This window comes from Tachysurus vachellii, chromosome 19, assembly GCF_030014155.1.
Source record: "Tachysurus vachellii isolate PV-2020 chromosome 19, HZAU_Pvac_v1, whole genome shotgun sequence".
NCBI classification, from domain to species: domain Eukaryota; kingdom Metazoa; phylum Chordata; class Actinopteri; order Siluriformes; family Bagridae; genus Tachysurus; species Tachysurus vachellii.
Genome location: NC_083478.1, coordinates 3,372,501 through 3,390,000, shown reverse-complemented (window position 1 = coordinate 3,390,000; position 17,500 = coordinate 3,372,501). Strand labels below are relative to the sequence as shown.

The 17,500-nt window shown below is 44.5% G+C and overlaps 1 protein-coding gene across 7 annotated transcripts in view; it reads right to left on the bottom strand.

Moving 5' to 3' along the window:
- Positions 1 to 17,500, bottom strand: part of LOC132861877 (ankyrin repeat and SAM domain-containing protein 1A-like) — a 52,784-nt gene that overhangs the window by 7,213 nt on the left and 28,071 nt on the right. For 4 of the 7 annotated variants that reach the window (XM_060893508.1, XM_060893510.1, XM_060893507.1 and 1 more), the window contains 8 exons: positions 12,345 to 12,739; positions 9,151 to 9,204; positions 6,054 to 6,123; positions 4,293 to 4,402; positions 3,000 to 3,098; positions 1,711 to 1,851; positions 347 to 454; positions 95 to 229 (listed from right to left, as the gene is read on the bottom strand). In XM_060893508.1, the coding sequence (XP_060749491.1) occupies positions 95 to 229; positions 347 to 454; positions 1,711 to 1,851; positions 3,000 to 3,098; positions 4,293 to 4,402; positions 6,054 to 6,123; positions 9,151 to 9,204; positions 12,345 to 12,739 (1,112 nt within the window). The remainder of the gene's footprint in view (positions 1 to 94; positions 230 to 346; positions 455 to 1,710; positions 1,852 to 2,999; positions 3,099 to 4,292; positions 4,403 to 6,053; positions 6,124 to 9,150; positions 9,205 to 12,344; positions 12,740 to 17,500) is intronic. The other 3 variants (XM_060893511.1, XM_060893513.1, XM_060893509.1) reach the window with 2 other exon arrangements.

Below are 17,500 nucleotides of genomic sequence, written 5' to 3'. Positions count from 1 at the left end.
GTCTTAAACTCACACACTTAATGCATGTTAATGTGTGAGTGTGTGTGAGTCCCTTCCATACGACTCTCCACATAAACTGATCACCACCACCTACCTGTGCTCTGGATTTGACTGGTAGCTCATAGTCTTTTGTCCTCCCAGAATCTCCTGCAGGATCCATGGAGGGATGTGTGTATGAGTCTGATAGAGCCAGAGCAGAGGAGGACGCCTGAGGCGTCAGATCAGGACACTGAAATACACACACACAAAAAATTAGTAATAATAATCCAGACAGTAATATATGAGGTGTGTGTGTGTGTGTGTGTGTGTGTGTGTGTGTGTGTGTGTGTGTGTGTGAATATCTCACTCTGATCTGAGAAAGTCGAGGTGGTTTCACTGGTGGCTCATCATATAATCGCTCAGTTAATGAAGCGATAATACGCTTCCTGTGACCCAGCAAGGTGATCTTCAGCACCTACACACACACACACACACACACACACACACACATCAGTTAATACTGCTGATATGATATAGACACACTACACACTGCTATCTTGTTGAGTTATATACAGTACACATGCCACTGATAAAATTACAAGTTTATTGTGATGTAAAAAAAAAAATTAAACCAAGATAAATCATATCAGATCCTTTCTACCTTTAAAGGTGGGGTCTCCAAAACAAAACTAACGTGTAGCCAATGAGCAGAAAGGGGCGTGTCTTGTCAATATGGGCGGAGAGAGTGTTCAGTGCGCATGTGTGACATTAGCAGAAAGCGGTTTTAACATCGACATGGAGGATAAAAACAAAGAAAGAAAGTGAAGAAAGACTTACGATAAGGTAAGAAGTAGGACGTGTTAATATAGGATCAGCTTTCCAGCGCTGGAGAGAACTGAAGGAGCAGGAAGTTGGTCACATATTCACAGATTGGAGTTTCCTGAGTCAATAACTCCTGAGCTAAACGCTGTTACTACACAAATAACACCTCTTTTCTATCGTAGTAATGTAGAGACGCAGCTACAACCGTGTTTTGTGTAGTAACAGTGTTTAGCTCAGGAGTTATTGACTCGGGAAACTCCAATCTGTGAATATGTGACCAACTTTACTTAAGACACCGAGGCGCTTTTTTCCTTCTCGATAGGTGAGTAACGTTGGTTTTGTTTTGTTACACAGAACTAATATATGTCTTTGTCCTTTACATGATTATACTTGTGTGTCATTTTTGCTTGTTTGTTTATCTACAATCGTATTGTTCTTCACTTCAGCTGTGATAAAGACACATTTCTTTCCGTTAGTTGCCTGGGTTACGTATGTATGTGTGGGCGGAGCTATCAATACAGGGGTGGGACCCATTTGGGTTAGGGACGTGTTTGTTTTGGTGATTTTATATGTCAACATTGGCTTTCAAACAACGGAGACCCCACCTTTAAGGTCTGTAATTGAACTGAAAACAAAAAAAAAAACCTCCACTAGGGGGCAAACTCTTAATGATACTGTGTCTCTTTGGGGGTTCACACTAACATTAGTAAAAAAAAAAAAACCTACACAATCACAACATGCATTTACATTTGTAAATAATTGTTCACAATAATTATAGTGATCTCTCCACAAATGTTAATATTATGGGATGTTGTTTGTGTTCTGCATCGTCCACATTCATCTTCTGAGCTCAAACCGAATTATACATTCAGAAAGTGTGTGTGTGTGTGTATATATATGTATACTCACATTGACTATCTCGAGCTCCCACAGGTTCCTCACCGCTTCAAGTGTGTTGTAGCCACTATGCAGGAAGTTGTGTAGATATTCACTTAGACCCAATGAGTCCAACCAAGAAGAGAGAGACACACTGCCCTCGCATCCTTTAACCTACACACACACACACGCGCGCACACACACACACACACAGTCTCATTTCAGAACAGACACCATTGCCCCTTTTCCACCGAGGCAGTTTGAGTGCTGGTTCGGAGCCAGAGCCTAATTTAGAACCAGTTCTTTCTGTTTCGACCGCCAAAGCACCGGCTCTGAACCAGGAAAAGTGGTTCTTAAGTAGCACCAAAATGCTGCTGGTCTAGACTTAAGAACCGCTTGTGTCAGGGGCTGTGGGCGGGGCAACTGTTAGCGCATTTGATAATGTACCTTAAGTATACTAATGTTTAATACACTTTTACTTTACCGCAATATGATACATTATCAGCACATATGATAGTAGGTAGCTACATGCTAAGGCTAACTTTTTTCTGTGTTAATGATAAAATAACGTTATGTACTTGTATTTGTATCGATTACAACCTCCGTTTATACAGATTACATGGAGCTGCACGTACACGTTTTATTTGCCGCGTTTGGATGCCAATGTATGTTCGCAAAGCCATGAGCATTAACAGTAAAGCAACACTCGGCGCTGTGATGCTCTCTAGCCGGTGGAAAGGCAAACCGGTTCTTAGAAGGTTCGCCAGTGGAACCAACTTTGAACCAGCACCAGTGCTAGCTCTGAACCAGAACCCGGTTCTTTCCGGTGGAAAAGAGGCACATGTAGTTCCACCCATCTGAATCAACAGAGCATGTGCAATTTGACTCATTTAAAGCCATAACACATCAACATACTGTTATTTGTTTATAGCCTTCATTGTTAGTGGAGGTTGAACATTTTTACTGTAGTAATGAAGTTAAATAAATCTTCCTCTGTACACCTGGGTTTCACAACCAATAAGAGGATGAGTGTGTGTGTGTGTGTGTGTTGTCCCGGGATGGAATGGTGTCCCATACAGTGAGTATTTATCTCACACACATTGCTCCTGTGTCTGGCTCTGGATCCACCACGACTCATGAATTTCAGATACTTGATGAAGTAGGAGACTGTGGATGTCTGAGGTGATCAGTCTTATCTACAGTGTGTGTGTGTGTGTGTGTGTGTGTGTGTGTGAGTGTGTGTGAGTGGGAGAGCGCGTGTGCGCGTGTGTGCGCGTGTGTGTGTGAGAGCGTGTGTGTGCGCGCGTGCAAGAGAGAGGCACCTTGGGCAGTGTGCGAGCAGCATTCAGAAGTTTCCTCCTGTGAGTCGCATCTGTGATCCCGATCTCCTTCAGATCCTGCTCCTCCATCACGTTACTCCCCTACACACACACACACACACACACACACACACACACAGACAGACACACACACAGATACACAGACAGACAGACACACACACACGCAGATACACACAAACAGACAGACACACACAAACAGACAGACAGACACACACAAACAGACAGACACACACACAGACAGACACACACACAGGCACAGAGACAGACACACACAAAGACACAAACAGACACACACAGACAGACACACACAAAGACACAGACAGACACACACAAAGACACAGACAGACACACACACAAACAGACAGACACACACACAAACAGACAGACACACACACAAACAGACAGACACACAAACAGACAGACACACACACAAACAGACAGACACACACACAGACACACAGACAGACACACAGACAGACACACAGACAGACACACAGACACACAGACAGACACACAGACAGACACACAAAGACACAGACAGACACACACAAAGACACAGACAGACACACACAAAGACACAGACAGACACACACAAAGACACAGACAGACACACACACAAACAGACAGACAGACACACACACAAACAGACAGACACACACACAAACAGACAGACACACACACAGACAGACACACACACAGACAGACACGAAATTTAAATTCCGTTTTGTTTTTCACGACTCCTCATCTGACAAATTATTCCAGGTTTCTAACTGAACGAGAAAAGAGATCATGATCATGAAGTGTTTATATAATAATGTGAAGTGTTTCTAGCAATGTTGAAAAAAAATGCAAAAAATGCAAAAAAAAAAATGCAAAAAAAAAAAAAAAAAAACCAGAAGAGAAATAGATCTAAAACAGCAGTAAGGAATGAACGCAAATTAAAGGTGCGTTAGCAAAGATTCTTTAAAATTCCTGAATCTCTGTCTCCATTATATTGTGTGTCTATAAAAGGACTGAGAAATGTTTATCCAGCATGTTTAACATAACCTCCAGATTAAAAGAAATCATCTACTGCGCCTCTATTTCTCATCTTTCTTGTTACCACTTGTAAATAAAATAAAAAAATAAATCAGTGGCTAACTAGCTAGTATCGAGTGTACCTAAGAGTAGGCTAACACGTGTTAAGCTGCTAGCTCCTTACTGCTAGCTAGGACACCAGTATAATTCTGTCCATTCATGTATAAAATACTATAAAATAACGTGTTCTCCTCTCACCATGAATCTCAGGTCGTCAAAGCCGTTTAACAGAAGTTTGCTCTCGTACTGTGGCAGGCCGGTGCGCTCCAGCCAGTCCCCTACTGACTGATCACATATCATCCCAAGCCCTTGTGGAAATAAACAACAGAAAATATAAATAAAAAAATGAACCCCAGTTATTTGAATGACACAAAGCACCAGAAAACTTTTTTTAATCCTACTATAAAAAGTTACCTAAGAATCTTTTGCCTCGATCTATAAACATTAAATTAGCTTCCATCTTCTCCTGCCATTTCAACAGCTACCTACAAACACTTGTACAGTTTGATGTGATGCACATTTTTTGACCACCTTTAGAATCCTGAAATCTGATTGGCTCTCGGCACTTTGTCGAACGTTTGTCATTATTTTGTGACAGGAAGCGGAGCTCGGTAGCGTTTAATGCTGAAATGTACCAAACGTGTTAGCTATTCCTTCACGTCGATGTCAAACTGCTTGGACATGCAGGTCAGGTTCTGTAGTTAAAGGTTCTCTCGGTACTCCGTCGTTTTTAAATTTCACAACAGGAGCCATGTTGTGATGTCCTGTGTAGATACAAAACCCCAAACCCAAATCAAAAGAAATTTAAATTGGAATTAAAATCGCCCAAGAAAAGCTTGTCGTTTTAAACATCACATTTAATGAGGAATATTTACATCAATCTATCCGCTGATCTATCATCCTTCTATCCCTCCAGCTATCTATCCGTCCGTCTATATACCCATCCATCTATCTATCCATCCATCCATCCATCCATCCATCCATCTATCTGTCCGTCTATCTATCTATCTATCTGTCCGGCTATCTATCTATCTATCTATCTATCTGTCCGGCTATCCATCCATCCATCCATCTATCTATCTATCTATCTATCTGTCCGGCTATCTTTCCATCTATCTTTCCATCCATCTATCTATCTTTCCATCCATCCATCTATCTATCTATCTATCTATCTATCTTTCCATCCATCCATCCATCTATCTATCTATCTATCTATCTATCTATCTATCTTTCCATCCATCTATCTATCTATCTATCTATCTATCTATCTGTCTATCTATCTGTCTATCTATCTATCTATCTATCTGTCTATCTATCTGTCCGTCTATCTATCTATCCATCTATCTATCCATCTATCCATCTATCTATCCATCTATCTATCCATCTATCTATCTATCTATCTATCCATCTATCTGTCCGTCTATCTATCTATCCGTCCGTCTATCCGTCCGTCTATCCGTCCGTCTGTCTGTCCGTCCGTCCATCCGTCCGTCCGTCTATCTGTCTGTCCGTCTATCTATCTATCTATCCATCCACCCACCCATCCGTTTATCCATCCATCCATCTATCTATCCGCCAATCCATCCATCAGCCAATCCATCCATCCATCTATGCCTCATGGCTTAAAATATTAAATACAGCATCAACATATAGAAAATATTTTTGCAGATTTTTGCGTATAACACCAAGTTAAGATGTAAGATCATGTGACACTTTAGGCCACGCCCTTTTTGATCAATGAGCATCGATCGCCTCGTTAGTGTCGGATAAGGACACAGAAACAAAGCCATTATTCTCACATTAACACAAGCAGCAACTTGGATGTAACAAGGCAACCGGATATCCAGTGAAAGTGCAGCAGGCGAGGCCGGAGGATGTGAGAACTTCCAGCATCATCATGGCTGCCCTTTGAGTCAGCGCAGGATTAAATAAGATACAGATAAAGTTAACGGGTTTTACCTGTTAAGCTGCTCTCCTGCTCTTTAGGGAAGTCGAACCCTGCTCCGATTAGCGTCATGATCTTCTCGATCTGAAACGGAGACAAGCAGACGACGGAAAAAACATCAAAGCTGAGGCTTATTTAATAACAGGAGAGACTTTCGCGCCGAGCAGATAAGACGCGAGAGCGAGGATGTGAGCTGACTGGCAAATCAACACTATCATTAATGAGTAGAGAATCCATCTTCCGGCACTGAAAGAAATCCAGGAAATAAAAGCAGCCTTGGGGAAAAAAGCTGCTCACAGAATGCCATGTTTCTCATGATCATCGATCTTTACAGCAGTATTAGTTACATGCTAAATCCCACATGCTAAAGCAACGCAGCCCAACGTGAGCAGCTAGCCACAGTCAGAGAAAAGTCATTTCAGCTTCAGACACAGAGACAGATGAGAGAACACATCCTCCCCCTAATGAGCCGGAATGGATTATTCCAGCACTGGAGAGACAGAGTGAGAGACAGAGTGAGAGACAGGAGGAGAGACAGATATGACAGATATCCAATCCACCCTATAGTAATAGACAATAATGGAATTTAATCGTTAACGTCCTCTGCTGTTTATAAACAGCTAAAGGGAGACGATCAGCCAGACACACAGAGACAGACAGACGGGTGAATGGACGGAAAGATAGATAGAGGTCCGGATAGACGTGGATAGACAGAAAGGCATAGACAGACAGACAGACGTACAGAATCCTCTACACTGAGGAGGATATTTTAGGTAGGAGTTTAAGGAGAGATAGTGGGGAGGGTATTTAAGGGAGAGTACATTATGGAGGATTAATAGGGAGGGGTTAATAGGGAGGGGTTATTACAGAGGGTATATCAGGGAGGCTTAATAAGAGAGGGCCTATCAGGGAAGGTTTATACGGGGCAGTTATTAGGGAGGGTATATAAGCGAGGGCCTGTTACGGAGGGCCTGTTAGCGAGGGTTAATTAAGAAGGATATATTAGAGAAGACTAATAGGTAGGGGTTATTAGGGAGGGGTTATTAGCAAGGGCATATTAAAGAAAGGTATATTTGGGAGGGCATATTAGGGAGGTTATATTAGAGAGGGGTTACTAGGGAGGGGTTATTGGGGGGTATAATAGGGAGGGTTAATTAGGGAGGGGTTATTAGCAAGAATATATTAGGGAAGGCATATTAGGGAGGGGTTATTAGCGAGGGGTTATTAGGGTGGGATTAATAGGGAGGGTATATTATGGTGGGTATATTAGGTAGGGGTTATTAAGGTGGGATTAATAGGGAGGGGTTATTAGGCAGAAATTAATAGGTTGGGTATATTAGGGTGGGTATATTAGGGAGGGGTTATTAGCAAGAGCATATTAAAGAAAGGTATATTTGGGAGGGCATATTAGGGAGGTTATATTACAGAGGGGTTACTAGGGAGGGGTTATTGGGGGGTACAATAGGGAGGGGTTATTAACGAGGGTATATTAGGGTGGGTATATTAGGGAGGGGTTATTAGGGTGGGATTAATAGGGAGTGTATATTATGGTGGGTATTTTAGGGAGGGGTTATTAAGGTGGGATTAATCAATCAATTAATCAATTTGGCTCCTGCGATGGGTGGGGGGTGTCCCATCCCTGTGCTTGGGCCGACCAGATGAACTAGTTGTTTCCAGCACTGATGGTCTTGTCCCAGCTGCTCTGCATCCTCTATAGCAACTCCTTGTTGTTGAAGGTCGCCCGCAAGGACGTCAAGCCATCGGGTGCGGAATTTACCTCGTGGTCGTCTCCAGCCTGCAACCCCCGGATCAAACTGGAGAATAGCTCTCGTCGGATGGTCAGAAGGGAAGCGGAGGACATGGTCAAGCCAGCGGGTGGCCAGGGAGGATGCTCTGGGCTGGCACGTGAGGGCTCTAAGCATTTGATTGGAAACCCGCTGGGGCCACCTGATGTTCTCGATGGTTCGGAGAGCCCTGCTATCAAAGCCATCTAATCTTGCAGCCAGTGTCTTGTTTAGGGGTCAAGACTCCGAACCATATAGCAGGATGGGGAGTACTGCTGAGTTGTAAATCCGGAGCTTCGTCTTGCGTGAGATAGTCTGGTGCCGCCAGAGTGGTTTCCAGAGAGACTGCAGAGCCGACGCAGCCAGGACTCTTCTGCGGGTAATCTCTGGTTTTATGTCCCCATTGTCTGTCACTATGGATCCCAGATACACAAAGTTCTTGACAAGTTCCACAATGTCATTGCCAAGCCGCAGGGAAGGTGGATGTGGTCTGTCACCGACATACATGAACTTGGTTTTCGTCCAGCTCACCTGGAGGCCGAGCTTCTCCGCCTCTTCACTGTATATGGCCAGAGCGTCTCTCAGCTGGCTGTAGGATGTGCTGAGCAGGATGGTGTCATCAGCGTACTCCAGGTCAGTCAGATGGTAACTGCCGAAGGACACTCCGGGGACCCGCTCCCAAACCCTGGACATCAGATGGTCAATGATGATGTTGAAGAGGTCAGGTGTAGCCACTGGAGATGGGAAACCAGTCTGAGTCTCTGCCGTTGATGCGGACACAGCTCTGGGCGGTGCTATAAAGCAAGATCAACTGGGATTAACTGGGATTAATAGGGAGGGTATATTATGGTGGGTATATTAGGGAGAGGTTATTAAGGTGGGATTAATTGGGAGGGGTTATTAGGCAGAAATTAATAGGTTGGGTATATTAGGGTGGGTATATTAGGAAGGGGTTATCACTTGGCTCACGGCTCTCTGTTAAAGGTCTCTATGTTGGAGCTCACAGCACAGCTGAATCAGAAGAAATCTGAATAAACATCTCTAACCCCGGCAGCATATCAACACGCTCCATGATTATTTATAAGCAGCTCAGCCAACTGAAGGAAAACAAGGTGGCTTTTAGAATCCAAACAGGAAGTGATGAAACCAGTAAGTAATATTTGTGTTTGATAATATTCAGATCCGGGTCTGAATATTCACACCTACTGAGAAACGTCTGCCCTTCACCCGTCCATGCGTCAAGCCACATGATCTGAATACAGAGGCTGGTAGAGAGAGACAGCCGTGCAGTGAGACAGGAGGGCAGCGGAGGAGTAAATAATCTTACGCTGTGTGAGGACGAGTGTCTCTGCCGATCGGACGAGTAACACCTCTGTGTCTGCTGGGACAAAATCAACTTTCACATAAACACAAAGAAAAGAAGGATAATAAAGAAAGGATGAATAACAGTGAAAGAAGGAAGGTAGGAAAGAAGGAAACCAAAATTTTAAAAGAGAGAGAGACAAAAATAAACCAAAGGAAAGAAGGAGGGAAAATAAAATACAAAATAAAAAGACAAAGAGAAAACGGAACAAAGATATAAACAAAGGAGAAAAGAAAGATAGGGAAGAAGAAAAGGATAAAAAGAATAAAGGTAGGAAAATGTTGTTGATAAAAAATTACAGGGTAGAAAGTGAAAAAAGAAAGGAAAAAGGAAGAAAAGAGGTCAAAGATGGAGGACTTTTTAAGAGAGACAGACAGAGAGGAGGAACTCTCTCCTACTGTGATGGCTGAGGCCTCGTCATGGTAATCAAACTCGAACAATTAACGGGTCAAAGATCAAGAAAGAGTCACAGGTCAACAGCTGAAGAGTAGCCGTGCGTGTGTGTGTGTGTGTGTGTGTGTGTGTGTGTGTGTGTGTGTGTGTGTGTGTGTGTAAAAAAGAGAGGGAGAGAGCAGACGTGGGCAGAGAATGAGTGTATGCCAGGTTTTGGAAACAAAAGACATTGGAGAGGCATTTTCTCTCCCTCTGCCTCACACACACACACACACACACACACACACACACACACACACACACACAGAAAAACAATGTCTCCAAAAGAAGTCAGACTACAGCATGTCTTTACCCAAACCATCATCTTGGGCTGTGTCTCAAACCACCACCTGTAGTTGTACACTATTGTAAGTGACCAATGTGTGACTGTGTCTTATATCACACATGACCCTACTAAACAGTACACTGTCGTGAACTACTGCACTATTTGAGATTTGAGACACAGCCTGGATATTGCTAAACAGCATATCCACTGTAGTGCACACTACAGGTACTAAACAGCACAACATCTGACATGGCAACTGGTGTGTGTGGCTCTGTCCCAAACCAATTAACACCTGCTAGACAGGTTTAATGCCTGAAATGCTGATTCATGGGATGTATCCCAAATTGTATTTGGGTCCAAATACAAATGCTGCCTATAGTGCACAATATGTTAGCTAAAGCATTTAGCAACACTTTCCTAATCACCACGTGAAGCGGTCGATGTGTGGCTCCGTCCCAAACACCACACTACAGTACTAAAGAAATTTGTCTCAGTGAAAGAGATACTCACAAACGCAGATCTGACAGCAGCCATTAGAAAGGTGTAGGCTGAAAGGGAACAGGAGAAAGGATGAAAGAACACACTCCTTCACCTCAAGCTCTTACACACTGAATAATAGCCTCCGCACATCCATGCGGGTGTGTGTGTGTGTGTGTGTCCTCCCTTTTTTCCCCTAAACAAAAGTGCTGGATTAGCATAAGCAGGCTTTGTAACTCACTCACTCTCTCCCTCTCCCACACACACACACACACACACACACACACACACACAGTGTGTGCTGTCACTCAAAACAAGTCAGCCAGTCGTGACCAAGGAGAGAGACACACTGATGACAAGAGATGCAAGAGACAGAAAAAAAAGTAACACCTCCTTCACCAAGACTAAAGCAGAGGCCACACCTCCTTCAATGAGTCTGATGGAACAGAGGCCACGCCTCCTTCACTCAGACTGATGGCACAGAGGCCACACCAAATTCACTGAGTCAGATGGCACAGAGGCCACGCCTCCTTCACTCAGACTGATGGCACAGAGGCCACGCCTCCTTCACTCAGACTGATGGCACAGAGGCAGCTTCATGGAGTCTGATGGCATAGAGGCCACACCTCCTTCACTGAGTCTGATGGCACAGAGGCCACACCTCCTTCACTGAGTCTGATGGCACAGAGGCCACACCTCCTTCACTGAGTCTGATGGCACAGAGGCCACACCTCCTTCACTGAGTCTGATGGCACAGAGGCCACACCTCCTTCACTGAGTCTGATGGCACAGAGGCCACACATCCTTCACTGAGTCTGATGGCACAGAGGCCACACCTCCTTCACTGAGTCTGACAGGCACAGAGGCCACACCTCCTTCACTGAGTCTGACAGGCACAGAGGCCACACCTCTTTCACTGAGACAGACCGGCACAGAGGCCACACCTCCTTCACTGAGACTGATGGCACAGAGGCCACACCTCCTTCACTGAGTCTGATGGCACAGAGGCCACACCTCTTTCACTGAGACTGACCGGCACAGAGGCCACACCTCCTTTACTGAGTCTGACAGGCACAGAGGCCACACCTCTTTCACTGAGACTGACCGGCACAGAGGCCACACCTCTTTCACTGAGACTGACCGGCACAGAGGCCACACCTCCTTCACTGAGTCTGATGGCACAGAGGCCACACCTTCACTGAGTCTGATGGCACAGAGGCCACACCTCCTTCACTGAGTCTGATGGCACAGAGGCCACGCCTCCTTCACTGAGACTGACCGACACAGAGGCCACACCTCCTTCACTGAGTCTGATGGCACAGAGGCCACACCTCCTTCACTGAGACAGACAGGCACAGAGGCCACACCTCCTTCACTGAGTCTGATGGCACAGAGGCCACACCTCTTTCACTGAGTCTGATGGCACAGAGGCCACACCTCTTTCACTGAGACTGACAGGCACAGAGGCCACACCTCCTTCACTGAGTCTGACAGGCACAGAGGCCACACCTCCTTCACTGAGTCTGATGGCACAGAGGCCACACCTCCTTCACTGAGTCTGATGGCACAGAGGCCACACCTCCTTCACTGAGTCTGATGGCACAGAGGCCACACCTCCTTCACTGAGTCTGACAGGCACAGAGGCCACACCTCCTTCACTGAGTCTGACAGGCACAGAGGCCACACCTCCTTCACTGAGTCTGATGGCACAGAGGCCACGCCTCCTTCACTGAGTCTGAATACACCCATGCTGTGATATAGAGACTTCTGTAAAGAGAACATCAGGGAAAGCATCACACTTCACCACAGCAGTCCTGAAGACGTCAACCCTTTTATTTTCCCTAAAGATTCAGACTGTATAAAGAAATTAAATGAAAAATGAAACTTGACACCCAGATTATTTGTTCATGATATCCATAACTCACATTCACACCCGCTCCACACCCTGACCGCTTCTTCTTACCTCGTCCCACTCTGACGTGAACGATGGCGATTTCTCCATCCTCCGTTTGGCAGCGCTGCAGCTGGACATGGATTCGCTGCGGCCGCTCAGCCCCGCCTCCTCCTCGGTGGGCGGGGTCGACAGAAGGTCAGAGTCAGATTTGGACAGACTGCGAGAGAGCTTCAGGTCTCCGGGACGGTTCCGGCTCGGCGAGTCGCGTGGCTCTTTGTTCACAGTAGCGTAGATAGCCTTGGGGTCCGGGTCGGGCCGGACGGTTGCCATAGAATCCGGTGGCGGGCACTTAGGGGACCCTCGGTCAGAGGGCAATTGCGAAGGCGCCGCTCCTTCACGCGTGTCAACGACAGGCGAAGATCCGTGAAGAAGACCGGTGAACTGCTCGGGCACAGCTGAGCCGTCTGTTACAAAGACAAGGAGGACAGACAGGTGGAGAGAGAGAGAGACAGACAGAGAGAGAGAGAGAGAGAGAGAGAGAGAGAGAGAGAGAGAGAGAGAGATGCAGACAGACGAAGAGAAAGAGAGAGAAAGAGAGAGAAGGAATGTTTTAGAGTGTGAGATCTGCTTCAGCTAAGCAGAAATCCACCCACATCCCTGTGGAACAGATCTGCTATTGTCTGCAGTTTGGAACAGAAGAGAGAGAGAGAGAGAGAGAGAGAGAGAGAGAGAGAGAGAGAGAGAGAGAGAGAGAGAGAGAGACAGCTGGACACAGCTGTGTGGAACTCTCTCAGAACAAACATCTGTCTCTTTCACTCTCTCACTCTCTCTGTCTCACTCTCACTCGCTCTCCCTCTCTCTAAGTCCATTTCTCTTTCTGTTAATCTGTCTTCATTCATCTGTAGTCAACTCACAGTCAATTCTGTCTCTCTTCAACTCTGTCTCGTTTTTTTATTAATCTCTTTCATTGAATCTGTTTTTTCTTGCTATTCGTTTGTCTCCGTTTATATTAATATCTGTCTCTCTACAAATCTGTCTCTTTATCTATTAATCATCTGCCTTATTTTCTACGTCCCTCTTCTTATTCATCGGTCTGTATCTATCCACTAATCTGTTTCTCTTTCTATGTATCCATTCATCTCTCCCTCGTTCTCTTTCTATTCTTTCTTCGTTGCTCTGTCTTTATTTCAGAATAAATCTCTGTCCCCAGCACCTTTCTCTGTCTGTCACACACTGTCCGTCTCCCCCTCTTCTCTTTTGTGTCTGTCCCATGTTTATATACATCCTATTTTATTCTCTCTCTCTCTCTGTCCTTTTCTTATTCTAGTCTTACTCTTTTTTTTTTTTTTTTTTTTTTACACAAACATGGGAGACAACTTTAAAAAGCTAAAAATTAACATCAACATGGCGCTCTCTCACACACACACAGTCCCCCTAAACTCCTCTCTATTTTCATTCCTTCTCTCACCTTAAACGGAGCACTGTCCTGGAGGAGCCATGCTTCACATTTAACACGCCACACACACACACACACACACACACACACACACACACACACACACACACACACGTAACTCTAACTCAGCTCTGTACCTCAGACACACACCAGGCAGCCGGGCAGAAAGCCATAACACATGCTGAAGTGGCTAGAAGAGAAGAGAAGTGTGTGTGTGTGTGTGTGTGTGACAGACAGAGAGAGAGAGAGTGTGTGTGCATGGGTGTGTGAGAAGGTCATGGTGTTTGGTAACAGGCAGTGATGTCACAGTCGACCTCTAACCTCTATCCTCAAGAACCAGACCCAAGCAGTATCCAATGTAAGAACGCAACGTTACACACAACGTAGGACAAACGCCTAACTGCACCGACGTCAAACTGTTCTGTTTAACGTTCTGAAGAGGAGCTGGATGACGTCATCATAAGTGCCCCAACCAATCACACAAAGCCATGGAAGGACCTCTCATTCCACCCCCCCTTGCATCGTAGCTCGAGCGCTGCCACTGCTCTGACACCTCATAGCCTTGGGCTGTATCCCAAATCACCTTGCACGCTACACCGAGGGCGACACCTTCAGCGTTAACAGCACTACTTTCCTCGTTACCATAGCAACAAGCTAAACTAACAGAGCACATAACGTCTCCTCTTAATAATTAGTCCAGCAGTACGTGATCTGGGCGACATCCTCGATCGCGGACGGACTGAAACACGCGCATCCTCGGTCACCCAGTTATTGCCCCAAATCGCATACTTCTTTTACTAACCTTTATTAACCTATTATAAAGCCACGGCACCAAAGATTTGTGTTACCACAGATTTACTTATTTAAAATGCTCGTGTGTGTGTGTGTGTGCTTTGGGACATAGCCACCAAGAGTGTTTTTAAGGAAAAAGTGTGTGGGTGTGTTTATAGTTTGATGAAGTCATGCAGTCAGGGGTCCACCCAAACATTTGTGAAAAATGAACACACACACACGCACACACACGCGCACACACACGCGCACACACACGCGCACACACACGCGCACACACAAGCGCACACACACGTGCACACACACGCGCACACACACGCGCACACACACGCGCACACACACGCGCACACACACGCGCACACACACACACACACTTACTAGAGTTAGAGTTTTACTTGGTGTTTAGCTGCCCTCTGACATAACAATAATAATAAACAACACACGACTGGGAGTTCAAGCAAAGCTGTTGATTGGCTGTCTTCTGAAATGCCACTATGACATCATTATCTTATAATAGAAAATGCTTAACATACCACTGAACATGTCACTTTAAAACAATTAAAACGGCAAATAATAATTCGTTTTGTTGTTTTTTTTAAACGTCCAAAAGACGTCTGAACGTCTCTCTCCGCTTCCGAAAGGATCTATGACTATTCATGAATATGCAAATTAAAAATCCCCCCCCCCCCCCCAAGTGCTCCTGCTATCACTAAGAACCTAAGGTCGTTAAATTGAGCTAATTTAACACGTCAACTAGCTAAATTATAGTAAACCGTCGTAGCGTGTGAGTCACGTGTGGAATTTCAGCATCACGGTATGTAATACGGTTTACGTTACAGCGAAACATCATGACCGCTAACATCAGCTAATTATCCAACTGGCTTGTGATCGCACTTTCTTGTCACAACTGGTCTAAAGATATCGTCTCTTTAGTGACATCACTAACTGAGCACAAGTGTTACCCCCCCAAATAATATGTCTGTTTCATGTCTTCCTGTGACCGACTGAGTACAAAGTACAACATGAATCTCTTCTTCAGTATCCATTTGAAATCTCTTTCCCTCTGCCCTCTCGCCAGATTAGCAGTTTTTACGACTCCAGAACACGCGTAAACAAAACACTCGCGTCATCTTGTCCACCTGTGGTCGTGTTTGCATACTCGCGAAGCATATGCAACAAGCCTCAGCGCGAATAACATACCCTCCCGTATCACAGGCTACGTGAGGCAGATTTCACACGTCGTAGCGTTCAGAAATGTGCCACGGCAAAATTTACGACGTGTTCTAAGCGCGTGCTGCGTTCTGATCGCAGTTGCAGTAAAGGGCTGACTTGTTGACGCGGAGCAAAGGCTAGTTTCTCCTCCTTAACTGTCATACCAGATGATGAATCTATACCAGAGCTGGTTCGGTTATATAAACATAGAAACCTTGAGAGGAACCAGACACCCCATCTTCATCTGGGTGATTATAAATCATTTCCTTTCTTCAACTGTGTACTATACGTCCAGCGAGTTCAGACGTGATACAAAGAAATTCATTCCGGTTGTTATTCAGGTTATCGAATGCTCACTGATGGACATTCGAAGGCAAAACTGTTGGTAGCAACTGCAGTCTAAAAGGTTTCTAAGTGGTTCCATCTACAGCAATCCTATGTATCTCCTTCCTGGCTGTCCATGTGAAGGAACCAGAAGTAGGGCATCAGCATGGATCAGGTAAGTCCAGAGAGAAGAAGGTGGACATTGTGATAGGTCAATATCTTTGCACTCCAACTGAACATAGCGAGAAACTGCGAAGTTAAAATAAAGGAAGACGAAAGAAACAGAAACAGGGACTCGTGACAGATTCGACGTCTGTTGCGATGCAGTCACTGAGTTCAGCGAGTTCAACATTCGTGACTCGATGATGTTTACGAAAACCTTTCAGAGACTTTTTATTGCCCTCACAGAGTGACACCAGTGAGTTGTAACCCCAACAATTCTGTCGAATCCCAAACGACTTCTGGGACATTTTTTCTATCGGTCTAAACAAATGAATGATTTTGATTTTCTGATTGAAATCTGATATAAAATAAGTCAGGACTCTGTCGTGTTTCTGTGTGTGTTAGATGTGTGTGTCTGTTTTTCCCTCTGTTGAGAACCTTACACTGAATTTTACCGTCGAAGATAAACTCGAGACAGACGCTTGGGGCGTCTCAGAGAGCGGAATTAGGTTTGACGTCGACATTTACTTTGAAGATATAAACATTTGTGTGAAAATAAATAAGAGTTTTTGTGGATTGGAACGTTTCTATGAATCTATCACTCCTAGTAATGTAGAGAAAAACAGAAACACTACAAAATCTTAAACTCCCGAGTGTCTACTTTCATATGAGCTTCATATGAACACCACCGTGGAGTGACATGATAAAGACTACAACAAACAAAATGATCATCTATTCGTTTTTTTCTGTTAAAATTATTAAGTGTCTTAATATTGTATTCTAATGTTGGTAAATTGCACTGCATTGAGTTTCTTGTAATAGTTTTAGATTAGACCAGTTTAGATTAGACCAGTTTAGATTTGACCAGTTTAGATTAGACCAGTTTAGATTAGACCAGTTTAGATTTCACCAGTTTAGATTAGACCAGTTTAGATTTCACCATTTTAGATTAGACCAGTTTAGATTTCACCAGTTTAGATTAGACCAGTTTAGATTAGACAAGTTTAGACCAGTTTAGATTAGACACAGATTTTTCCAGGTCTAATTACAAACCAAACCAAGCGTACGAAGCACAAAAGGAAACGTTTGTAAAGTTACATGCTGTGTCCCAAACCACATAAATAGTAGTGCAGGTGGTGTAAGCTACAGATCTACAGCAAAGTAGTCATACAGATGTACAGTATATATATTTATATAGATATCTATAATACACACCTGTAAACACACACTCCTGTTTCCTCGAGTCTTAGTCAGAGTAGTCAGAGTAGACACTTCCTCAAGT